Genomic DNA, 26,654 nt, shown 5'->3' on the forward strand with positions numbered 1-26,654 from the left:
AGCAGTTTAACCACAACACACCTAAGTTGATTTTCTTTGTATTTATCTTTCTTGGGGTTTGTTGAACTTCAGGGACCTGTAAGTTGATGTCTTTCACCAAATTTAAGAGGTGTTTGGCCATTCTTCAAATATATCTTTTTTTTTCCTTTCCCATTCTCTCCTTTTCTTCTGGGATTTCAGTTACATGTATATTAGATTGCATGTTCTATTTTGTGTGTGTGTGTTTTTTTTTCTTTAACTTTTTTTCTCTCAGTTCTTCAAATTGATTGATCTATCTTCAAGTTCAATGACTCTTCCTTCTGCCATCTCTAATCAGCTGTGAAGCATATCCAGTGAAATTTCCATTTTAGTTATTTTGCTTTTCAGCTCCAGAATTTCTACTTGGTTCTTTTTTTAAATTTTCTCTTCCTCTGTTGAGATTCCCATACGTTTGTTCATTGTGCATATAACTTCCTTTAAATTCTTGAGCTTATTTTCAGTAGCTGCTTTATCTGCATCACCTGGATTATCTTGGTTTGGTTGTAATTGACTCCTTTTTTTTGTTTGTTTTCTTTCCTTGGGTATGAATCACAATTTCCTATTTCTTCTCATAGCTCGTGGTCTTTCTTGGGTCCTGGACATCATGAATGATATGTTGGAGAGTCTCTGGATTCTGCTGTGTTCCCCCCGATGGCATTTAACTTGGCTGGACTCAAACTCTGCCCCTCCTGCAGTGAGTAGCAGCTGAAATCTCCACATAGTTTTTTCATCTTTGAACTGCCAGTTTTTCTCCAAGACCCCCATGACTCCCCCACATGTGTGGCTTCTAGCCAGTTGGCTAAAGATTTGGGTGGACCCTATAGTCGGATTTGGGGGTTCACCCCCTGTGTGGCTCTGTTTCTTCCCCCCCACACACACAACATTGTGAACTCTCTCCTCTGACACTTCAAGATGACCAGGCTGATGCTTTCTGCCACCCAAGCATTTGTGGACTGGGGTGTGCCACCAAGCAAAAAGCCAGAGTCACCAACCAGTCTGACAGTGGTCTTTCAAGGGTGGGCTCCCTGGCAGTGTCTGCCTGCTTTGGTCACCCTCCGGTGTCTTTAAATAGTTGCTTTAAAAAAAAAAAAAATACTTTGCCCAGATTTTGTAGTTGTTATCTGCAGGAAAGTTAGTCCAACCAATTTGCTTCACCATTACTGAAAGTCAGTGCTCTTTTGTATGCCTTTTATAAACCATTTTTTGGGACTTCCCTGGCGGTCCAGTGGTTAAGACTTCCCCTTCCAACGCAGGGGGTATGGGTTTGATCCCTGGTCGGGGAGCTAAGATCCCACATGCCCCGAGGCCAAAAAACCAAAACATAAAACAGAAGCAACATTGTAACAAATTCAATAAAGACTTTAAAAATGGTCCACATCCAAAAAATCTTTTAAAAAAACATATAAAAGCCATTTTTAAAAAAAAACCTAAACTTTGATGTGCTCAGAGCCCTTGATTAATGGACCCAAATAAACATTTTTTCGGGAAACTGGATCAGCTTTTGTGCAACCTACAACCTTGATCATCTTAGGTGGTTGAGGAAAGATTCCACATTCTCCGTAGATGGGCCTGTTGTGTGTTCATATATTAGAGCAGCCAGGCTGTCCTACACAGCGTCTGTCAGTCTGTCTGATCCTAGCGTCAAGGGATGAATCGGGGAGCAGAGCAGTTGGTCTCAAAAGGTCATTACCTTTTCCAGAAGAGTCTTAGTTACCCCTGGAATAACCAGGTAGATCGTACATTTTCTGAAACCTTTATGAACCTATTTGTATTTCCTAGCTGTGTACTGCCTCTTGAAATAATAATTCTGTGTTTTATTATCTGTTTTGTAAAGTGCTTTCATAGACTCTCACTATCTGAAATGCTATATGTAAATTTTTATAATTCAGTATCAGATGTAATACTACGGCGTTACTAAAGTGTTCATTCATTTGATAAATATGTGTCAGCTGCCTGAGTTGTGCCTGGCACAGAAGCAGGATACCAAACCTTGCAGGATGCACCGTAGGGACCCCTGTGTGAGTTTCCTGGGGCTGCCATGCAAAGTACCACAGACTGGGTGGCTTGAAACAACAAAAAATTACCCTCTTAACAGTTCTGGAGACTAGAAAGTGTCAAGAGGGCCGTGATCCCTCTAGGGGAGGATCTTCCAGCTCTGGTGGCCCCAGCAAGCCTTGGCATTCCTTGGCTTGTAGCTGCGTCACTCCAGTCTCTGCCTCCATTGTCACATGGCCTTCTTCCTTGTGTGTCTTTTCTGTCTGTTATAAGAACACTGTCACTGGATTTAGGGCCCACCCTCATCCAGTATGATCTCACCTTAAGCTTTTGCTTGAGTACATCTGCAAAGACATTATTTCCAATAAGGTCACATTCTGAGATTCCACGTTGACATGAATTTGGGGGGGGGTGGCGGGGGGGGGACACTATTCAACCCACTACAGCTCCCCAAAGTGCTCTGTGCCCAAACTCCCATCCTAAGTTTTAAGGGCTACACCTGGCTTCTGGGGTTCTGGGATTCAATCAGTTTTCTTTATGACTTTGCAGGCTTCGGGAAGACCACTGTTGGCATTTCAGACCAGTGTCTGATACTTCCGTTTGTCTTTAAATGTCAACAGCTCCACCCTCCTCACAGTTTGAGTCACCCTCCGGGGCTCCTCCAGTCCTGTCACGTTGGTGAGACGTGGCCACAAGAACTAGGCGCTGGATCAAGGGCCTGTGGCCTCAGGCTTTGATTCCAGACAGTGTAGTTTTTCTACCCACCTTCCAAAACCACGTCACTTTATTAAACCCAAATTATATGGACCGGGGAATTCCCTGGTGGTCCAGTGGTTAGGACTCCACACTTCCATTGCTTGGGGACCCAGGTTCGATCCCTGGTCAGGGACCTAAGATCCTGCATGCCGCGTGGTGCAGAAAAAAAAAAAAAATTATGTGGACCAGTGACCAGCAACCATGGCCTATGGGCCAAACCTGGCCTGTCGCCTGTTTCTATAAATAAAGCTTTATTAGAACACAGCCAGGATCATTCGTTCACACGTCAGCCATTTTTGCTCCTGTGCTATGATCGCAAAGTCTAGTAGTTGTAACAGAGACCAGGTGGGCCCAAAAGTATCTGGTCCTTTACAAAAGAAGGTTGCTGACTCTGGTCTAAACGATACACACTAAGCAGCGCGATAGACAGACAGTGCATGGTGGTCAGCAGTGTGTTAGACTCACTTGCGTTCTGGAAGGTGCGTTCTGGCCACACTATGCACAGCATGGGCCCACTGTCTATCCCAACACTCACAGGTTCTCCCTGTTTCCATAAGACTTCAACTGTGGAACAAGGGTCTGGTCTCAGCAAAGTCCGCCTGCTCACTTTCTCACCAGTGGATTCGTTTCATGGAGAGTTCTAATCCATTTCCTCCTAGTGCCGCTGAAGTTACCCGCTTCCTGGTTTCAGATGGGAACAGAGTGGTGCAGAGTGGGCAAAGGACTGGTTTAAAACGCTCAGAGAAAACCATAAACAAGAGACCTCGATTAAGCAGATTCCAGCAGGATAATTCCAAAGGTCAGTTCCATCAGGAAGGCAGAGAATGTTGGAGACCCAGGAAATGCACGATTGGAAATTCACACTCTCCTCCTCCTCCTCCTCCTCCTCCTCCTCTCCCTCTTCCTCCGAAAGATTCAAAGAATGTAGGAGGCACCCTTCACCGCATGGCTCTGGGGACATCTGGTGGTGAGAACTGAGTCAAGGTCACGGGAAAGAGAAAAATGCCACAGGCACCGCCACGGTCCATCCAGTGGCTCTTGTGGCACCAAAGGCATTTGGGAGGGGGATGGGGGAGTCCTGGGAGAGTCAGTAAAGATGGGTTTGAGCCAGCACTCTCAGATCCGAACACACACACACATCTTTCTGCTTCCCTTAGGCAAAGTATTTTCATCTATTATCAGTTTATATTTTTTTAAAAAGGCTTTTAAAAAGATTCTCCAGCCATTACTGGAGGTGGGGACTCTTGGGGCTGTAGAGAAACATATATCAAAGTTCTGGCCGTAGGTCCTGGGCACCGTGGTATGTGCCATGCTGTGCAGGCCTCCGTGGGGATCAGGAGCCGGGAGACTTCACTCCTGGGGGGATGTGCTCAGAGCCGCAGGCAGGACGGGACAGGGATGGGGACGGGTGTGTGCGAGCACGAAACCACCTCCTCTCTACGCGGCTTGCGGATTGCACCGCTTCTCCAAAGACTTAAGGTAGCCAGTGTTTATTAAAAAGTGAAGAGGGTTTGACTTTCAGCATATTCCCGGAGTGACTGTCATCTGCCACTTCGTGCTGAGATTAAATGAATCTTTTGGTGGAGAATTTTTAAATTACCTTCTTGAAAGATATCGACACCTGGCTGCAGAGAAAGGTACTTGTCTGCTTTCTCGTGGGCAAAGGAGAAGAAGGCACTTTTTCTTATTGCTGAAATGCCTGAGGATTTTTCTCCAGCCCAAAGGAATGTGCCATTTCTTTCTCTGCTATCACCTTTTTTCTCCCTTAACCAGCGTTGAATCCATCCCCCTCACCCCCCCAGGGACACTGGGCAATGTCTGGGGACATCTGCGGTGGTCACGACTGGGCATGCTGCTGGCATCAAGTGGGTGGGGCCTGGGACGGCCCCGCAGAACATGAATGACCCGCCCAATGGCAGCAGTGCCGAGGGGGAGACCCTGCCCTAGGGGGATGCGCTTATAGTTTAGGGTGCAGTAGCTCCGCAGATGGCCAGCATCCACCAGGAGCTTTTGGTTTTGTCGGTAAATGAGTAAAGAAGTCGTATGAGCCCGATCAGATCAGAAAGGGGGAGCTGTTGTCCCCAGCGTTCAGGAATTCCTGCAGAGCTGTTTTTTCGGGTTTATATTTGGAAAAACATCCCCTGCCCCCTCCCTTCTCTCTTCTTACGGAACAATTGTGCAACCTCTTCCCCCCTGCCCCTTCCTTACCTAGTCTGGCCCAGGATTCCTGCATTTGGGCTTGGAAGACTGCAGGTCATTACCGCTCGCCTATCGTGTACGTTACCTCTTTGGGCTTGGTGAAGACAGCCCTGCCCCACTCGCTCTCTCTCCGCCTCTCTTCAGAACTGAGCATGCAGAATTCAGAGGGTGGATCGGATTCGCCGGCTTCCGTGGCTCTGTGTCCCTCGTCGGCAGCCCAGGCGCCTGTGGCCCAGCCTGTGCCAGCCTCGCCGCAGGTAAGAGACCAGCCGCCTGCCGCTCGGGCCGCTCCGGGAAAACCAGCGCAGCCAGGGTGGGGACGCGTCCACCTTGGTTTTGAAAAACATTTGAATCAACAGAGCGAGGAATCTCTGTTTTTCTGAATTGACTTCTCAGCTCCATGGCTGCTGCTGTTGAAATGCACCCTCATTTTCCTCCCTCACCCCATGTTATTAGACTTTTTCACTGTTTGTTTAAAAAGGTCCCACCAAGGAATCAATGATCCAAACTCAAAAAGAAAACCCTTCCCCGACTTTGATTTAGTCCATTCTTATCCGCTAGTGGCAGTTTTCTTGTACATTGGAAATGACCCTTCTACGCAGAAAGCCTTTCTATCCATAAGGCAAAAGAGAAGTGAGAATTCTTAGGATTTGGTTCATTAATTGAATCTAGTATTAGAATCGGTATATTCTTTAAAATTTGCAGAGAGAGAATTTTCACATTAAGGCTCTCCCAACTTCTAGATTTCTATAGTGGATTGAAATACACCACTAAGTAGACATAAACATAAAGTTAGTGACATAAATCTACCAGAGACCGAAGGTAGCAGAACAGACCAAAATCATAGACATGTGCAGAGGTCCACTGTGGCCACGTGATCATCTATGATTTACAAATCTAAAAGTTAGGAGCACAACAGAAAGAATTGATTATGGCAAAAAAACAAACAAAAAAATCCCCAAAAAACGTAATTCAGCAAAAGCCAAAAGGCAAACATCAAAGCCGTTTATTCCGTTTAGAATGTGTAGTCGGACATGTTTAGCATTTATTTCTTGGAAGTGTGGCCGCCCCAGCATGGGTGCCAAGAGGGCGTGATCACTTGCAGTTGTGGTCTAATTGATTGTTTCCTTGCCCACTGAGCCTGATGCATGAACCCTCCACCCCGTGCTTCCTGGGGTCCCTCTCACCAAACCCCCGTCTCAGGCGCCCCGGGGCCTGGGTGGCGGCTGCCTTCACTGTAGCGGCTGCAGGCTGACTGGTCCCAGGGTCCTGCCGTGGCCACCGTGTACATCCCAGGCTCCAGGGCTCCGGTGCCTGCTGGAGATGGATCCAGCCCCGCACCCCTGCCTCGATGGCTGTGTCCCCGCCCCCGTCGGGCACCTCTCTCGCCTGCAGGCTGCACTGCACTCCCTGAGCAGTGAGCACCCAGTTCATCCCCAGTAAGGGGCGTTCTGGCTCCCACTGTCCCCATGATGCACGCCTCCTGCTTCCCCTCTCAGCCCTGGCCATCCGCCAGGACTTCCCACCACAGTGGGCGTGTTCTGCCACCAGCCCCGCCAGGCTCCGAGCGCTGGCAATGTAGCCAGTGCCACTGAGGAACTGAATTCTGCAATTCATTGAAATCGAAGTAAAGTTCAGTGTCCACAGAGCTACACAGCTAGTAGCTTCTGTATTGAACAGCTCTGCTTTGGAGTGGGTGCATGCATATCCTTAATATTCTTATTTATTTATTTGAGGCGAAATTCACATGACACAAAATTCACCATTTTAAGGTGAACAGTTCAGTGGCATTTAAGACATTCACAGTGTTTTGCGACCTCCACCTCTATCTAGTTCCAGAACATTTTCATCCCCCAAAGAAGAAACCCCGTCCCCATGAGCAGTCACCCTCCAGCCCTCTCCCCCAGCCCCTGGCAACCACGAATGCACTCTCTGTCCCTGTGGATTTGCCTGTTCTGGACGTTTCATATAAATGGAATCACACACTGTGTGGCCTTTGGTGCCTGGCTTCTCTCACTGAGCATTACGTTCTCAAGGTCCATTCACATTGTAGCGAGTGTCATTGCTTCTCTCCTTTTTCTGGCTGAGTGATGTTCCCATGTGGGTTTATCCATCCACCGTATTGATTTCTGTACCATCTGTGTTCTCTTTGTCTTTGAAGGGCCGAGTGTGTTGAATTCTTATTAGTACAGCGGTGTTTATAAAGCCAAGCCCCGCAGAATCACCCCAACTGGTGATACTTAGGGTCCAAGTGGGACAATCGCAGAATCACAGTTGATGACTTCCAAAGCCCAGCCTTTACAGAAGCAAAGCGCTCCTATTCCTCCCTCACCTTGAAGGGTACATTTTGATCCTTCATGTTTTCCTAGCTTTGTATGTCCAAGCAGTCCTCCAGGCCAGGTGACAAAGCCACACTGGGAAGACGGCTCAGGGACCCAGAGAGCAGTCATGGAGCCCAGGAGGGGCCTGGACTGAGTCTGGGTTGTAGAACTTCTGATGCTGAGGCCGCAGGACATCGACCTGGCCTTGACCATTCTAGGCTTCCTGTTCCCTCGCGTGTAAAATGGGGGCAGTCCAGGGGGTACTGAGAAACGGTGGGGTGTGACCCAGCTTGTCCGGCGGAGGAGGTGGTGTGGACGACTGGCCTCGGCATCCAGCTCTCAGCCCATGTCACCTTGATGACTACCGACCCCAAGGAGGCAAAGCTGCTGGGTGTGTGTGTGTGTGTGCGCGTGTGTGCACGTGTGCTCGGGTCCCCACTGTGTCCGCCTAAGTCAGCCTGAGGCGCGTGTGTGTGCGCCCGCCTCTCCTTTCCTACCCGTCCTGCTACGTTTCCATAAAGCGACAGTGGGCGCGGTCGAGCTGGCTGTGACCTGTGTTTGTTTTCAGGACTAACCTCTGACAAGCCTAAATGTCCTCTTTCCTTCCCTTTTAGAGGGTGTTGGTCCAGGCAGCAGGCTCAGCTCCCAAGGGGGCTCAGATGCAGCCCATCTCCCTCCCCAGAGTGCAGCAGGTGCCACAGCAGGTAACCACAGCACAGGTGACTCGGGACGAGGTTGGCACGTAGCACCCTGGAGCCCTGTCTAAACGATGATGCATGCTTTTCTGTTGTCGCTGTTCCTTTTCGTTTGATGTGTTCAGTTCCTTACCAGAAAGTTCTTTTGGAAGCTGTGTTTAAAAAAAAAAAAAAAATCTTTTGCTGCAGCTAGGTTGCATCAAGCGAAGAAAGCTTATGATCTTTCATTCATTCAGATATTCAGCCTTTGGGGCGCAAGCGAGCCCCTAGATAGAGCACGGGGTGCAGCGGTAGACACGCAGGCAGATAGCGGAGGTTTCTGGATTGGAGGAGCATGGAGCCCCCTGGGGAGGCAAACTCATCCGCAGGCAAGTGCTGGGCCCTCAGACGGGCACTTCTTGTGAAATTAAATGATTTGAGAAGAAAGCTTGAATGCGTGGGCTCACCAGCCAAATCGCAGCCCAGATCATCAGCTCAGACAGGCAGTGTGATCTGAGCAGGGGTTGGCAAACCTTTTCTGGAAAAGGCCTAACCGTACATTTTTCTTTTTTGGCTTTGCAGGCCAGATGGTCTCTGGCACAACCGTGCAACACTCGCAAAAGTCATAAAGGAATGGTGTGGCTGTGTGCCAATAAAGCTTTATTTATAAGAACAGGCGGGCCAGATTTGACCCAAGGGCCAGAATTTGCCGACTCCTGCTCTGTAAGATGCTGAATTAAAATTCGTTCAGGCTCCTGCCTGAAAGGAACCAGGAGCATAATATGGAGATGGCGAGACCCCAGAGGACATACCTCTGTCTTCGAGGGGCTCCTGCCGAGATTAGTAGGGTGTTTAGAGATGTTTGCCTGGTGCTGTGTGATTTTCGGGGTCCTGGGGGAGAAGCGAAGGCATGGGGGTGGGGGGGGGCAGCTAGCAGGGAACCAGCGGCCCTGCTTTAGCTCCTTGAGGGAGGGGCAACCACGACTTCTATGATTCCAGAAGCTTGCCCTCCTCTGTGGGGCTGGGCCTGTGCCCGCTGTTTCTCCTGGGCCACCCGGACTTTGGGACTGACCTCTGCATCTTACCCAGTCCGCTAAGACGAAGGGGGTTGTGTGTGTGCATGTGTCCCCCGGGTTGGGCTGTCCTCAGAGGCGGGAATCGGCCCTGTCCTGCTGCTGCATGGGAAGGCCTACAGAGGGGGCACGATGAGACCGGCCCTTAATTTTCTCACCCCCAAACAAGGTTGAATCAGGGACCCGCTAAGCCTCTCTCTGCGGTGGGGTCCCGAAGTTCTGCACACAGAGCTCTGGGCCTCCACCGGCAGGGCCCGAGTCCCTTGGGGGTCATCAGCTGAGGCTGTGAACTGACTGACGAGGGAGGGGTCTGCCCGCCAGCCTCCTCCCTACGCCCCCCCCCCGCCCCACTCCAGGCACAGCGCCCGTGCTGATTCTGCTCAGACCTTCAGGGTCTCTTGCAGCGTGGCTCCCAGGACCCCGACCCCGTTGCCGGGGACGGCCTCCAGGGCCACCGAAAGGAGTGGCAGGGGGGCGGTGGAGCGTATGAGCAGCTTGAGCCCCCTCCCCTGCCAAGGGGCCGTGGGGGGATCGGGCGCTCCGAGGTCCGCATTCTGTCCACATCTCTGGCGTCTGCTGTCCAGCAGGACTGGCCCCTCTGCCCAGTGGCCAGAAGACCGCAGGCATCCCCCCAGCCCTGCTCTGCACCTTTGCTCTGAGCTGGGCTCCTCCCCGCACAGAATAGGGGCCCAGACCCGCTGCAGTTCCATTTCCGTTTGGGCTCATCCGGAGTACGTGGCCTTGATGTGACTGTCTCTCCTGGTTTCTTTCTAGAAGTGCCAGCTGGGGGCAGGACAACCGTGATGCGGTACTAAGTGTTCACAAAAGGCAATAGGAGGTATTTCTGCCTGAATAATCTGGAAATCCTGAGCAAGGAGACTCCGTGTAACACCAAGTATCTGCTGTTTTTTCAGGTCCAGCCCGTGCAGCACGTGTATCCCCCCCAGGTGCAGTACGTGGAAGGGGGGGACGCCGTCTACACCAACGGATCCTTGTACGTGGTGTCCTCCCCCTCCCCCGAAAGGGGCCTCGCAGGGAACCAACTGTAGGCCACATCCCAACCTTCTTTCACGACGCCCACTGAGCTCCCTTGGGGATGTGTTTACACAAAATCCTTGCCCTTACCCTTCAGGTGATGTGTCCCAACTATTAACAATGGCATAAGGACATCACAGCCTGGTGGAGATTTCAGAAATCACAGACTGTTATACTTTTACTTCTAGAAAAGGCAGTCTTTAAAAACAAAAAAACAAACAAAAAACAATCCACCTTCTAAGTCTGAAGACATCCTTTGCAATCCAGAAACCGTGTCCATCCCTGCTTTTTCATCCTGGCCTCTGTTAACCTCTGGCTCTTTCTGATGTTGGTAAAACTTGATCTTCCATCTGTCAAGGATGTCTAGGGTCTTCTGCCTTCAAACTCCGTGATGCTTGGGGCAGAAAATGATGCGTTTCCCGGAAGCTCACTGTGCTCGGGACGCGCGTCCTTTTGCTTGTTTCTGCCTCTGGTTTCCACGACTCCCGTCCTGAGGGCACGGGAGGGTTTGGTTGTGGTTAAAGAGATGTGATTGCTGGAGTCGTGGGTGCCCGCAGCACAACACTGAAGGCATGACACACACTGACCCGAAGGAGCGCGTGTGAAGCCTGTGAACCCCCAGCAGGCTCCGGGGGACCCCCCGCGGCAGCATCCTGGTTTGATTGCACTGCGGTCAGACAGGACGTCCCCCGGGGGTCGGAGAGGCTGCCCTGTCCCCCAGAGGGGCCTTCCCTCAGTCACCCCTGAGGAAAAACCCCTACTGACTGCCTTTCACTGCGGCCGGATGTACATCAACCGACATGGTTAATGATTTGATCCAGATGTGAAAGGATTTCAGACAAATGCTTGGAATCCCTTAGACATTCTTTTTATTATGCAATTACGTTTTTTTTAAAAAAACTTTCTGGTTTGAAAGAACTAGAGACTCACAGGAAGTTGCAAAATTAGCCCAGAGTCCCTTGTACCCTTCACCCAGCCTCCCCACCCCCGGTGGTGACATCTTCTATGACTGCAGGATGGTATCAAAACCAGGACACCACATCGGGCCATATTCAGCTTCACAGCCTTTAGGCGCACTTGTGCACACGAGTGTGTGTGTGTGTGTGTACAGCTCTACGTGGTCTTATCCCAGGGGTAGACCTCCAGTAACCAGGGTCAGGTACAGCCCTGCTCCACCCGCCAAGCCCCGCCCGCGTCGAGTGCAATTTGCACGTGCGGTTTGTAAATGACCAGTGGCTGAGGGGTCAGCCGGGATCCCGAATGCTTTCGGAGACCACGGCTGTGAACTCGCTGTGTTGACAGCCGTGTCTGACTTAGACATGTGCTCGGCGCCGTGGTGTCCGGCGTTTACGTGAAGCCTTCTCTCTCCCGCCAGGCGGACGGCGTACGCCTACAACCCCGAACCCCAGATGTACGCCCCCAGCAGCTCCGCGTCGTACTTCGAGGCCCCGGGCGGTGCCCAGGTGACCGTGGCAGGCTCCTCCCCGACCGCAGTCCCCGCCCACAGCATGGTGGGCATCACCATGGATGTCGGGGGCAGCCCCATCGTCTCCGGCGCGGGAGCCTACCTCATCCACGGGGGCATGGACGGCACCCGGCACTCCCTGGCGCACACGTCCCGCTCATCGCCCGCTACGGTATGTACGTCCCAGGCTCTCGGGGGCAGCAGGTTAGGCCCTGAATAGACTCCCGGCAGCAGCAGGCACGGTGAGTAGAAGGCAGCCGGGAGCACGGGCGTCGGAACCCCACCGGCCTCCGACAAGTGCCCCCGTCTTTGAACCTCGGGTCCTCCCTTGGTAAAGACAGAGGGTAGATGGCTGTAGCCGGCGCTGGGAGCGTTGCAGGTGGGGAAGGCAGCTCAGTGCTGGGAGATGCTGCCGCTGGTGGTCCACCATGACCGTCCTCATCGTCATCAGCCTCTCCCAGGCGGAGATCAACCCATCCGCGCCAAAACTGGGCCGAACCCAAGCAGAGCTATACTGGACCGGTACCCCACACCTCTGTCCAAAACGGTGGCTTACCTCCTTTAAAGATGTATTTGCTTTGAAAACTCTATTTTCCATATTTACTCTTATTTTTTAAATTAGCACAGAGTAAAGTGGATGGTGTGGACTGCACAGACCCATGAGTTTTGACGCATGTACAGACTCGGGTATCTGTCCCCACATCAGTACACAGAATGGTTGCATAACCCCCAAAACTCCCCCGGGTGTTTCTTGGTAGTCACGACCTCCTCTCACCCTCAACCCCTGGCACCCGCGGGTCTGCTCTCCGTCACTGTACTTTTGTCTCTGTGGGGATGCCGTGTAAAGGGGATCATCGAGGAGACACCTTTTGTGACGGGCTTCTTTCACCCAGTGTGGAGCCTGGAGATCCCGTCCAGCTGTCCTGTGAGTCAGTGGTTCCTTCTTGTTGCTGAGTCATATTCTGTGACCCTAACGGCTCGTTCATCCATTCACCAGCTGCGGGGCCGTTTGGGCTGTTTCCAGTTTTTCGTGACTGTGAATAAAACAGCTAGAAGCACTCTCATGTATAGACACATGTTTTCCTTTCTTTGGGGTCAGTCAATACCTACGAATGGGATTGCTGGCTCCTACAGTAAGTGTATGTTTAACTTTATCCGAAACCACCCGTGTTTTCCCGGGGGATGGGACCATTTCGAGCTCCCCCAGCCAGGTGTGAGTTCCTCTCGTCCCACCTCGTCACCAGCATTTTTTGTTGTCAGGTGTTGTCAGCATCTTTCTTTTTAGCCATTCTCATCGGTGTGTGGTGTTATCTTACTGTGGTTGTCATTTGCATTTTCGTAATCCCTAACGATGGCAAGCACCTGTTCAGGGGCTTTGCCTTTCATGTATGTTCTTTGGTGATATGTCAGTTGAAGTTTGTTTATTTTTTTAACTGTGTTGTTTGTTTTCTTACTGTTAATTTTGAGAATTGTTTGTATATTCTGGATACAAGTCCCCTGCCGGATATGTGATTTGCAAATATTCTCTCCCAGTCTTTAAAGTGTTTTTTTCATTCTCTTAAAAGTGTCTTTTGGGGACTTCCCTGGCGGTCCAGTGGTTAAGACTCCACGCTTCTCCTGCTGGGAGCCCAGGTTCGGCCCCTGGTTGGGGAACTAAGATCCCGCGTGCTGTGCTCTGCAGCCAAAAATTAAAAAAAAAAAAAAAAATTTTTTTTTAAAGTGTCTTTTGCAGAGAAAAAAAATTTTTTCCCGATAATTTTGATCAAATCCAATTTAGCAGTTTTTCTTTTTTGGAAAGATTGTGCTTTTGATGTCATGCCTGAGAACTCTTCACCTGTCCCGAGGTCGTGAACATTTTCTCCTCTGTTTTCTTTGAAAAGTTTTATAGTTTTACATTTTACATTTAGCTCCGCTTCATTCTGAGCTAACTTTTGTATAAGACGTAAAATTTATGTTGAGGTTCATTTTTATGCATATGAAACAACCAGTTGTTCCAGCATCATTTGTTAAAAACATTATCCTTTATCGGATTGCTTTTGCACATTTGTCAAAAATCAATTGGCCTGGGACTTCCCCGGTGGCGCACTGGTTAAGAATCTGCCTGCCAATGCAGGGGACACGGGTTTGATCCCTGGTCCGGGAAGATCCCACATGCTGTGGAGCAGCTAACCCCGTGTGCCACAACTACTGAGCCTGCGCTCTAGAGCCCGTGAGCCACAACTTCTGAGCCCACATGCCACAGCTACTGAAGCCCGAGCTCCTAGAGCCTGTGCTCCGCAACAAGAGAAGCGACCGCAATGAGAAGCCCGCACACCACAACGAAGAGTAGCCCCCGCTCGCTGCAACTAGAGAAAGCCCACGTGCAGCAATGAAGACCTAATGCAGCCAAAAATAAATCAATTGGCCTATTTCAGAACACTCTGTTCTGTTCCATTTATCTATGGGCCTGTCCCTTTACCAATACCACACTGTCTTAATTACGACAGCTTTAGTCAGTCTCAGAATTGGGTAGACTGGCTCCTCTCACTTTATTCTTCTTCAGTATTGTATTGGCTATTTATATAAATTTAGAATTTTCTATATAAATTTTAGATCAGTTTATCTATATTTACAAAAAAAATTCCTAGTGAGATTTTGATTAAACAGCATTAAAGCTGTGTATCAATTTGGGGAGAATTGACGTCTTTACTATGTTGGGTCTTCCAATCCATGAACGTGGTGTGTTTTCTCCATTTATTTAGATCTTCTTTGATTTCTTTCATCAGCATTTGGTCATTTTTTAGCATGCAGATCCTGTACTTATTTTGTTATATTTATGCCTAAGTACTTTTTGGTTTTGGAACTTTTTTTTTTTTTTTTGGCTATGTCGGGTCTTAGTTGCAGCATGCGGGCTCTTCGTTGCGGCGCGCGGGCTTCTCTCTAGCTGTGGTGTGCGGGTGTTCTCTCTCTAGTTGTGGCGCGCAGGCTCCAGGGCGCGTGGGCTCTATAGTTTGCGGCATGCGGGCTCTAGTTGAGGCGACAAGCTCAGTAGTTGTGGCACGCGGGCTTAGTTGCCCCGTGGCATGTGGGATCTTAGTTCCCTGACAAGGGATCGAACCCGCGTACCCTGCATTGAAAGGCGGATTCTTTACCACTGGACCACCAGGGAAGTCCCCTGGAGCTATTTTAAATGGTACTGATTTGAAATTTCACTTTTCAACTGTTCATTGCTAGTGTACAGAAGTATGGTTGATTTCTGGCTCTTGACCTTGCCTCCTGTGACCTTGCTGAACTCACTCTTTAGTTCTAAGAGTTTTTTGTGGTCTGCAAATTGGAACAGTTTTAGTTCTTTTCCAATGTGGATGACTTTTTTTTTTTTTTTCTTGCCTTATTGCACTGACTAGAACATCCAGTACGATGCTGTGTAAGAGTGGTGAGAGTGGACATCCTTGCCTTGTTCTCAGTCTTAGGGGAAACGCTTCCGTCTCTCACCCCTAAGTGTAATGTTACCTGTATGTTTTCCACAAATGCCTTTTTTCAGGTTGAGGAAGTTTCCTTCTATTCCTAGTTTTCTGAGAGTCTTTATCATAATTGGATGTTGAGTTTTGTCAAATGCTTTTTTCTTATTGATATGATCACGTGTTTTTTCTTCTTTAGACTACAGATGTGATGGATTATATTGATTGATTGTCAGTTAAAAAATAACTTGCTATTTTTGTGTGGGCTTAATCTGAAACAGAAGATGATGTTCGAGCCTCACCCCTGTTCTCTTGGTCCTGATGTGTTTCCGGGTCACCCTGACGTTAGAGGCCCTCTGAGCTTAGCTGTTCTCTCCCTTTCTACGTTCAGAGTGCTCCCCAGGACCTGGCTCTGAGGACAGGCATGGAGAGGAGTCATTTGCTGTCTAGAGCAGTGACTGTGGGGTGGTGCCTGCCACTCCATCCCGGGGGCACCAGCCTGTGCCTTGCCTCACTTGGGCCCTCCAGGGCCCTCAGCACGCCCTCAGAGGATTGGCTGGCAGACCCGAGTGTAGAGCTGCCGTTGATCAGAAGCCTTCCTCACAGACTACATTAACTTTCACGAATGTGACGTCTCCGTATCAGCAAACTGCATCAACTCATAATAGTGAATAAGCTAGGGTCGCAGGTCACAGGCCTACTGAGATCACAGGTCACGATATTCTCTGCAGTCCACACTGCCTCGCTGGAAACAAATGTGCAGCTCAGACCCTGGGCCGCCTGGTTACTGTAGTCTGATGTCTGGGTTGCACTAGAAGAATCGAGTTTTTAAATCAGTTGGAAATTCATGAACAGGCTATGTTTTGACACCCTGCCCCAACCCAGCCCCAAAAGCTCCAGGAGAGTTATCACCTTGGATGAGGATCTGCCTCCAGACTCCCTCTGCTCTGTTGTGGTTTTTTGACTTGCTTTTGGTGTGGGGACATCTCTCAAAGATCAGCAGAGATCCAGCCAAGAGCCAAGAACAGGACTGGCCCAGAGGTTGCAACAGAAATAACGATGGCTCCTGGATCTGGCATTTCACGTCTATCAGTTTTCTTATGTCAGAGTTGTGTTTCCAGGGACTTCAAGTTAATCCTGCAAACAGAGCACAAAGACCAGAGCAAATCGGCACCTACAGCCCCAGTGAGGGACTTCAGACTCTCAGTGACACATTTTCTTGAATCTCATTTCTGGTTAAAATTTCATCAGTATTGAAATCTTAGACGTGAATTGCCCAAATGGTAAGCTTTTGATAACTTTTCCTGTTGTGCTTTTTTTTTTTTTTGACCCCATGGAGCAGAGATGCTAAGCTGACAGGTATGTTCTTTGAGTTGTATCAAGGGGAGACTCTGGGGGCTCCGGGGCTGCATGAGAGGAAAAGCCCCCCTGCCACCATGCCCAAGCAGGCGGCCCCCCTGGGCCACGCAGTGGGGGCTGATGAAGACAAATCATCTATCCAATTCTGAAGATGATAAAAATACAGCGTCCCTGTCCGTGAGGGGATGTACCATTGCAGTGTCTCATCAGGGCTCTGGGACCTGGTCTGGTGAAGACCCGTTGGACTCTGCATTTCCAGGAAGTCAGAAAGGGCCAGCACACAGGCAGTGGTGGCCCTGGGTGCTCCGGTCCCACGGAGGTTGGGGGGGGGGGGTGCCTGCCCTGGCGACCCCGCTCAGGCAGGCCAGACAACTGGTGCATAAGCAAGAGCTACACAGAAGCTGGAAGGGCCAGCGCTTCACCTTGGAGGATGGCAGCACATGGGTTCCATCTTTCTCTGGTTGCGTTCAGCTTCTGTAAGCTTTGTGGCATCTGATGTGATTTTCAAACACACCTAAGAAAGCATCATCAATGTCTTCCACCCCCAAGCGAGGAAAGTCCTCCTGTCTGGGTGTGTGGAGCAGAGTCTCAACAGCCCAGCCCCATGGAACACTTCGGGTCTTCTTCAAAGAAACTGAGATCTTAATATTAAAAGTCGCAATATGCAAATGGAAACTACAATGAGGTACCACCTCACACGGGTCAGAATGGCCATCATTAAAAAGTCTACAAGTAAGGACTTCCCTGGTGGTGCAGTGGTTGAGAATCAGCCTACCAATGCAGGGGACACAGGTTCGAGCCCTGGTCCGGGAAGATCCCACATGCCACGGAGCGACTAAGCCCGTACACCACGACTACTGAGCCTGCGCTCTAGAGCCCGCGAGCCACAACTACTGAAGCCCACACGCCTAGAGCCCGTGCTCCACAAGACAAGCCACCGCAATGAGAAGCCCGCGCACCGCAACGAAGAGTAGCCCCCGCTCGCCGCAACTAGAGAAAGCCCACATGCAGCAACAAAGACCCAACACAGCCAAAAATAAATAAATAAAATAAATAAATTTGTTTAAAAAAAAAAGTCTAGGGCTTCCCTGGTGGGGCGGTGGTTGAGAATCTGCCTGCCAATGCAGGGCACACGGGTTCGAGCCCTGGTCCGGGAAGATCCCACATGCCGCGGAGCAACTGGGCCCGTGAGCCACAATTACTGAGCCTGCGCGTCTGGAGCCTGTGCTCCGCGATAAGAGAGCCCGCGACAGTGAGAGGCCCGCGCACCGCGATGAAGAGTGGCTCCCGCTCGCCGCAACTAGAGAAAGCCCTCGCACAGAAACGAAGACCCAACACAGCCAATAAATAAATAAATTAATTTTTTAAAAAAAAGGAATAAAAAAAGTCTACAAATAATAACTTCTGGAGAGGGTGTGGAGAAAAGGGAACCCTCCTACACTGTTGGTGGGAATGTAAATTGGTACAGCCACTATGGAGAACATGATGGAGGTTCCTCAAAAAACTAAAAATAGAACTACCATACGACCCAGCAATCTCACTCCTGGGCATATATCCAGACAAAGCTCTAATTCAAAAAGATTTGTGCACCCCTATATTCATTGCAGCACTATTTACAGTAGCCAAGACATGGAAGCAACCTAAATGTCCAGCAACAGATGAATGGATAAAGAAAATGTGGTACATGTATACAATGGAATATTACTCAGCCATAAAAAATAATGAAATAATGCCATTTGCAGCAACATGGATGGACCTAGAGATTATCATACTAAGTGAAGTAAGCCAGATGGAGAAAGACGAATATCATATGATACCGCTTATATGGGGAATCTAAAATATGATACAAATGATCTTACTTACAAAGCAGAAACAGACTCACAGACATAGAAAACAAATTTCCAGTTACCAGAGGGGAAAGGGGATAGGGGAGAGATAAATTAGGAGTTTGGGATTAGCAGATACAAACTACTATGGATAAAATAGATAAACAACAAGGACCTACTGTATAGCACAGGGAACTATGTTCGATATCCTGTAATAAACCATAATGGAAAAGAATATGAAAAAGAATATATATATTTTTTAAACGTCACAATACTTGGGGCCCTGGAATGATAGATTCAAGTTCTGCAGTGTTCAAGCTACAGCAGACATCCCTGAGATGTGCCACTTGAAATCATAGGCATTTCTTTGCTGAGTCATCAGAAACGCAGCTCCTGCTTTCAGAACTCCAGCGAGCATCTTCGCTCTGACCACCAGCACATGTGGATACAGAAGAGCCGAGTCTCGTATCCTGTATCCAGCTCGCCGGGAAGATGATCTTGCGGCCGCTTCGAGTGGATGTGTCTGTAAGGGACCTGCTTCAGTCCTGAGTGCTGACTCAAGGCCAGCGGGGGCCCTGGACCGTCCACGGCTCCGTGTGTGTGGACTGGCTTCCCACTCGGGCCCCTCCATTCTCACGGCAACCCTTCCTGGTGGCCCACGGGGCTGGTACACCATCCACGCGGCGTCACAGCTCACGGTGGATCGCCAACCACTAAACAGCTCTTCTCTGGAGCCTGTGTTTTCAGGGAAGACCCAGGATATCTTGACTGGACTATGAACTCACATGCCTACTGGGCATTCGCTAGAAGCTTCCTCACCCCCTGCACGGAGCTTTTGTCCAACCACAAGAGCAAAACGTTTGCCGGCAAACGCACATCATTTGATAAAAGGAGTTTCGCCAATACTACATCCGCTTTTTCTCTAAAATATTCATCATTGGACTTCCCTGGCGGTCCAGTGGTTAAGACTTGGTGCTTCCACTGCAGGAGGCATGGTTTGAATCCCTGGTTGGGGAACTAAGATCCCGCAAGCCCCGTGGCTCGGCCAAAAATAAATAAATAGATAAATAAATAAATTCATCATCACTTTTTATCCTTTTAATAGACTTTCTCTTAGAGCAATTTCAGGTTTACAGAAAAATCGAGCAGAAAGTACAGAGAATTCCCGTAATGCCCCACCCTGTACCCCACGTACAGTTTCCCTTATTATTAACATCTAAGTTTGGTGCATTTGTTACAGCCAATAAGCCAATATTGACCCGTTCTCATTTTTAATTAAAGCCCTTGGTGACATCAGGGTTCACCTTATGTTGTACGTTCTATGGGTTTTGACAAACATCTAATGATATCATCACTTTTTTTTTTTAATTTATTTCTGGCTGCGTTGGGTCTTTGTTGCTGCACGCGAGCTTTCTCTAGTTGCGGTGAGCGGGGGCTGCTCTTCACTGCGGGGCACAGGCTTCTCATTGTGGTGGCTTCTCTTGTTGCGGAGCATGGGCTCTAGGCGCGCGGGCTTCAGTAGTTGTGGCTCGCGGGCTCAGTAGTTGTGGCTCGCGGGCTCAGTAGTTGTGGCACACGGGCTTAGTTGCTCCGCGGCGTGTGGGATCTTCCCGGACCAGGGCTCGAACACGTGTCCCCTGCATTGGCAGGCGGATTCTTAACCACTGCGCCACCAGGGAAGTCCCAATATCATCACTTTTGAATCTGGTTTTGCAAGTTTCTTTGCAAAGGTGGGAGCAGTGCCCCTTTGAAAGATCTATCTAAAGTTCATCTCTGCTCTGCTTTAAGTGACAAAATTAAAGAATGCATACTGGAAAGCACTCCGGTTCTTATTCTGAAAAGTCTCAATTAACTTACCAGAGAAGTCATCATCCTGTTTAGAGTAACACAAACCCACTTACCATGTCAAGGGCTACGTGGGTCATCCATCTAATAAAAGCCTCTTCCTAATTTCCTTCATCTGTTCCTTGTGTTCCTGCTATTTTCTTTCGTGGCTCCGTATGTAAATGAGCACAGTGTGTGACCCCCGATTGGACCCTGGCCCACAAACAGGACTTTCATCAAGTGATTCGATCGGTTAACAGTGTTGAGTCGGGGTTAATTTCCGGGTCACGGAAGATGTTGACATTTGGGGAGCCTGGCTGAAGGGCATATGGGAATGCTTTGTGCTATTTTTGCAACCTTTTCAAAATCTGGAGTTATTTCCAAACTTAAAAGTTAAAAATTTTTCAATTGATAAATTAAGAAGTAGAACTATATTTTTTAAAGTTCTAGGAACTACAAGAAGAACTAAACACGTTAGCTGTTAAAAAGGATTACCAAAAAAGATTATCTCCATGAGGTAGAAAGAAAAGAGAAAGACTTGCTTTTTTTATACTTTTTTCTTCTATTCGAATTTTAGCCACATGCATGCACTACCGTATACATTTTTTATTGAGATAAAATTCATAAAACATAAAATTAACCATTTTAAAGTGCATAATTCGGTAGCATTTAGGACATCCATGGTGCTGTGCAATGATCCCCTCTCTACCTAAAAATTTAAAAAATCAGTTTAGCAGTAAAGTATAATCCACGCCATGCAATTGTGTGAGTGATTTACAATTGCTTAGTAAATGTCTGGGGGCAGAGGCGGCAGAGTGCCGCCCTCCAGCCGAATCCTGCCGGCTGCCTGCTTTTGTAAATAAAGTTTTATTGGCACACAGCCACGCCCCCTCATGGATGCACACTGGCTGTTAGGGAAGGGAGGGGCTTCCTCTCCTCAGTGGGAGTTGGTGGAGGCCAGGGAGAAGCTGAGGCGGGGCTGGGATGGGGCGGGTCAAGCGAGGTGCCCAGGGCACCAAGTTTAGGGAGTTGCTCCCCTCCGGGGGCTGACCCTGCCATGGCATGACCTTGACAATGAGTGCCTCCTTCAGTTTGGTGCCCTGGGCGCCTCATGGGCACCACCCCAGTCCTGGCCCTGGAAGGAGACTGGTATGTCTCTGGCCTAATCGGGTTTTTGTATGGCAAGTGCATATAATATTACTACATAATTTTTTAATGTTTAATTAGCAAAATAAAACTGGACAAATTGAAAATGCCCATTTCCCCCAGCCAGCCTCCCCGTCTCCCCAGTGGTGAGCCCTGCCCTTCTCTCCATCCTCCCACCTGGCCCTTAACCGCAGCTGTTTCCTCTCTCCAGGCAGAATTCTGTGATTTCTATCCCTGCCCTCAAAACTCCAGCCATGACACTTTGGTTCTTTTAAATACTCTCCATTTTCTTTAAAGCTCCAAAAGCATTCATGAAACATTTAAACGTTTATTTCCTCCTTTTGTGGTCACATAATAAGCTGTATTTTAGGACAGGACATTTACTGCAGCAGTTTTCTGTCCTCACCCCCACTTCTCCCTGGTTTTCCAGGAGCATCCCCTCCCCCTTCCCACTTCTGGCCCAGGAGGCGTGGTCCTGATATCAAATTATGGCAGACCCAGCCTGGAGATACAGGTGTTGCTTTGATACTGGTCATTGCTGGCCCTTTGCAGGGGTGACCTTGGCCTGGCAGGTCTTTTTTTTTTTTTTTTTGTCTGCGTTGGGTCTTCGTTGCTGCACGCGGGCTTTCTCTAGTTGTGGCAAGCCGGGCTACTCTTCGTTGTGGTGCGCGGGCTTCTCCTTGCACGCGGGCTCAGTAGTTGTGGCTCACGGGCTCTAGAGCGCAGGCTCAGTAGTTGTGGTGCACGGGCTTAGCTGCTCTGCGGCATGTGGGGTCTTCCCCGACCAGGGCTCGAACCCGTGTCCCCTGCATTGGCAGGAGGATTCTTAACCACTGCGCCACCAGGGAAGTCCTGGCGGGTCATTTTAATGAGGTTATTGTGTTATAAATGGAATGGCCGTTAGAGTGGACGCTAATGAACTCAGAGGGGAAGTAACCTCCACCCTCACTTAGAAGACACAAATCTAGTCCTTACGTCAGGTAAAATTTTGCTAGGATTGTACATGAAAGGAAAGGAGTTTTATAAATTCCTTTAAAAATTTTTAAATAACCGACTAATGTTAATATACTTGGGGGTTAATAAAACTTATCTGCGCTCTGCTATCACGTTGAGTTCTTGAAACGCTGTATCTTTGATCACAAGTCGTTAGGCATTTTCTCCCCTCCTTTCTCCCGAACGCCTGAAGCATGATACGTGTGTGCCCTTTTCCCCAGGCATTCTGCTAGTAATTCATGCAGCAGAAACCCGTGACATTAAACGGCCAATAAAAAGGAATATGGGCTGCACTGCACCCAATCAGAAATAAAGATTAAGCTCCTGATAAGTCAAGAAACAGATAGACACGCGTATGCGTAATACCAAGATGGAAGGAAATCTTTGAGAAGCTCAGAAAACAGAAACGATTTTAGGGAAAGCTGCCTGGCCCTGGGGTGGCGAGGGGGGCCCCTCTGCGTCTATCCTTGCGCTCTTCCTTACAGTTTGACATGTGGGCCTGTGCAGGTACCACTTTGATAAAATTTTTTAAATTAAACTCCAGTCAAGTATAAATTTAATTTCCATTTTAAGTATATCTAAAGATTAAACGCTAACTTCTCCAGCCACTGAGAGGACTTATCAAGCCTTCTGTACTTGTGCAGCGAGAATCCCTCGGTCAGGTCTGTAAGGAAGCCTCCCACTCCAGCCCCCAGACTTCAAGCATGAGATGCTCCTTTTTCAAGGATGCTGGACGGCCTCAGCTTGGAGCTGGGAGGCGGCGCCACAGCGCCCTCTGCTGGATGCACTGCGCTGCGCCTCCGGTCCTAACTCGGGCACCAACCCCTCCATCTGAACTTCGGGGTCTGGTGACGTTTTCCTGAACTTCATCACCTTTAGAGGTTTACCTGACGTCTTAATTTTAAAACGCAGTGAACAACTTGGGAGGTTCCACTGTGTATTAAGTTAATTTAAGGTATCAGTGGGCTTGTTCTGACCCTATTTAATAGCTATGGGGTTTTGAGGATGGTCTTAACAAAGCAAAAGTTCATTTGTATTCTTTCCCGCAATACTCCGAACTGCGCGATTTTCAGCAGTCTTACACATGTCTGGCAAGCTTCTGGGTGTCTGTCCCCAGGACCCTCTCAGGAGCTCCACGAGATCAAAACTGTTTTCATAATAATACTAACCCATTAGTTGCTGTCTTCCCTGTGTTGACATTTGCCCCGACGATGCAAAACCAGCACGGCTGACACAGCTGCGCACACATCAGAGCAGACACATCAGAGTCTCTAGAAGTCACTATAATCCTCACCGTCATGCACGCACAGTAAAAAAAAAAAAAAGAAAAGAAAAGAAAGAAATACCAAGTGCTAGTTTCACTCAAGAATTCCCTGATGAAGCAGTAAAAATTATTAATTTTATTAAATCTCAATCCTCGAGAACACTTTAATATTCTGTGTGACGAAAAGTGCTTCTGCTTCTTCCCAAAGTACGATGACAGTCTTGAGGAAAAGCTCATGGGCAAATGGCTTGTGAGCAGAATGAACTACTTTTTTCATGAAACGCTGTTTTTCCTTGAAAGGATGACAGACAGATTATGATTATTCAGACTCGAAGATTTGGTACACATTTTCTCAAAACTGAACGGTTGTGAGCTTGACATATCGAGAAAAAACACGACAGGTTTTATTGTCAATATGTTCTCACACCAAAAAAAAACAAAAAAAAATAGAATTTTGGAAAACTGGTATCTTGCTGATGTTGTTGGTAGTGATATTAACCACTGTGACTTTTTTCAATACCCTGTGATGAAATGTATCAACATTGGGAAGATCTGCAAACTCAGTGAACCAGCATTTTCCAAACGACCGGTGCATGTTGTTACAAAACCATGCATGTGGGTGAAAGATCCATTCAAATTGCAGGAAAGACTAAAGTTTTTTTTAATTAGTTGTATAGTTTTTATTGAGGTAAAATTCCCATAACATAAAATGCACCATTTTAATCATGTAATTCAGTGGCATTTGGTACATTCACAATGTTCTGTAAGCATTACCCTGTCGAGTTCCAGAACATTCTCACCACCCCCAAAGGAACCCTGTACCAGTTAGTAGTCACCCCCCAGTCCCTCCTCCTTCAGCCCCAGGGCAACAACTAATCTGCTTTCTGTCCCTGGATTTGCCTGTTTTGGACGTTTCATACAAATGGAATCACTCAACACGTGGCCTTTTGTGATTGGCTTCTCTCACTGAGCATCATGTTTTTAAGGCTCATCCACATTGTAGCATATGTCAAAACTTCATTCCTTTTTAGGGATGAATAATATTCAATTGTATGTATGGACCATATCTTGACTATCCATTCATCGGTGACTGACATTTGTGTTTTTCTGCTTTTTTTGCCGTTATGAATCAGGCTGCTATGAGCAAGTTTTTGTTTGAACACCTGTTTTCAATTATCTTGGGTAGAGTGAAATTGCTGGGTCATGTGGTTTAACTGAGTTTATATTTTAACAGCTGTTTACCACAGTAGCTGAACCATTTTGCAGTCCCACCAGCAACTGAGGAGGGTTCGAGTTCCTCCACATCCTCACTGACACTTGTTACTTTTCTTTTTTCTCTTAATAGCCATCCTAGTGGGTGTGAAGTGGTATCTCACTGTGGTTTTAGTTTGTATTTCCCTAATGACTAATGATGTTGAGCATCTTTTTATGTGCTTATTGGAGACATGCCTATTCCAGGCCTTTGCCCATTTTTTTAAACTTTTTATTTTATATTGGAGCATAGCTGATTAACAATGTTGTGTTCATTGCCCATTTTTTAATCGTGTCATTTTATCATTTTGTTGTTGAGTCTCCATAGTTCTTTATAATATTCTGGATATAAGACCCTTATTAGATACATGATTTGCAAATATGTTCTCCCATTCCGTGGGTTGTCTCTTCACTCTCTTGATAGTGTCCTTTGACGTACAGAAGTTTTTAATTTTGATGAAGTCCAATTTATCTTTTTTAAAAGTTTTTATCTTTTATTTTTTGTTTGTGCTTTTGGTGTCATATCTAAGATTCTATTCCCAAATCCAAGGTCATGGAGATAACCTTATTTTATGTGATTACCTCATGTTTTCCTCTAAGAGTTTTATAGTTTTAGCTCTTACATGTAGTTCTTTGATCCCTTTGGAGTGGATTTTTGTATATGCTGTGAGGTAAGGGTCCTGCTTCATTCTTTTGCACGTGACTATCTATTTATCCCAGCACCGTTTGTTGAAGGGTGTATTCTTTCTCCATTAACTGAGGGTCTAAACACCCTTGTTGAAAATCAATTGACCCTAGGTGTATGGGTTTATTTCTGGACTCTCAATTCTATCTCATTGATCTATATGTCTATCCTATCCCAGTACTGCACTGTTATGGTTACTGTAACTTTGTAATCAGTTTTGAAATGGGAACTGTGAGTCTTCGACCTGGTACTTCTTTTTCGAGATTGTTTTGGTTATTTGGGGTCCCTTGCAATGCCATATGAATTTTAAGATCAACTTGTCCATTTGAAAAGGCAGCTGGAAGCTTTGTAGAGAATTTTGATAGAGACTGCATTGAGTCTACAGATCAATTAGGACAGTATTACCATCTTAATAGTAAGTCTTCCAATCCATGAACATAGGACGTCTTTCTGTTTGTTTGGGTCGTCTTTAATTTCTCTCAACAGTGTTTCATAGTTCTTTCAGTGTACAAGTATTTCACCTCCTTGGTTAAATGTATTCCTAGGTATTTTATTCTCTCTGATACTATTGTAAATGGGATTGTTTTCTCCATTTCATTTTCATATCATTCATTGTTTAGAAATATAATTGACTTTTGTATATTGATCTGGTATCTTGCAACCCTGGTGCTGATAGTTTTTGGGGAGATCCTTCGGGATTTTCCATATTTAAGATCATGCTATCTGCAAATAGAGGTAGTTTTGCTACTTCCTTTCCTGTGTGGATGCCTTTTATTTTCTTCTGTGGCCTAATGACCCTGGCTAGAATTTCCAGTACAGTGTTGAATAGCAGTGGCAAGAGTAGATGTTCTCAACAGTGGTCAGAAGAGGTGAGGGGCGAAGCAGAAACCCCTCGTTCCTGAACTCAGCTCTGGGGAAGCAGTCCAGCTGCACTTTCTGAATGTGTTGGGCCCGCTTTTTACAGAATCGTCTCTGTGGTCTTTGCCTCCCCTGGGTGTTTAAGGGTCATCGCCTCCAGCAGAGCTTATGTTTGCATTTTTCATGTACCAGTCGGGCTCAGATGTGGTGGTTGCCACACTCGGCCGGGTGTCTCTTCTTTTGCATAGACCTGCCATGGCCCCTCAGCCCTCGCCTCCGCGAGGCCCTCCATCTCAGAGGCCCTCCCCCAGGAGGACCCCTCTGTGAGCTGTCTCATCTCCGTGGCCCCAGGGTCCTGCGCCTCCCAATGGCAGGGCTGGGGTCGTGGCCTACCGGTATTTTCCCAAAGCCCTCCAGCTGGGAGACCCTGGGCTTTGCGACAGGGCAGGCTGGCCGGGAAACCAGTGCCATCAAC

At 48.0% G+C, this 26,654-nt stretch overlaps 1 protein-coding gene across 9 annotated transcripts in view; it reads left to right on the forward strand.

Annotated features, from left to right (window-relative positions):
- RFX2 (regulatory factor X2) overlaps positions 1-26,654 on the forward strand; it is a 97,163-nt gene that overhangs the window by 45,196 nt on the left and 25,313 nt on the right. For 7 of the 9 annotated variants that reach the window (XM_068537167.1, XM_068537169.1, XM_068537162.1 and 4 more), the window contains exons 2-7: positions 594-712; positions 3,429-3,568; positions 5,113-5,225; positions 7,904-7,993; positions 9,951-10,030; positions 11,447-11,708. In XM_068537167.1, the coding sequence (XP_068393268.1) occupies positions 5,121-5,225; positions 7,904-7,993; positions 9,951-10,030; positions 11,447-11,708 (537 nt within the window). In that variant the 5' untranslated portion in view covers positions 594-712; positions 3,429-3,568; positions 5,113-5,120. The remainder of the gene's footprint in view (positions 1-593; positions 713-3,428; positions 3,569-5,112; positions 5,226-7,903; positions 7,994-9,950; positions 10,031-11,446; positions 11,709-26,654) is intronic. The other 2 variants (XM_068537164.1, XM_068537165.1) reach the window with 2 other exon arrangements.

The sequence above is a fragment of the Eschrichtius robustus genome, chromosome 2 (assembly GCF_028021215.1).
Source record: "Eschrichtius robustus isolate mEscRob2 chromosome 2, mEscRob2.pri, whole genome shotgun sequence".
NCBI lineage: Eukaryota > Metazoa > Chordata > Mammalia > Artiodactyla > Eschrichtiidae > Eschrichtius > Eschrichtius robustus.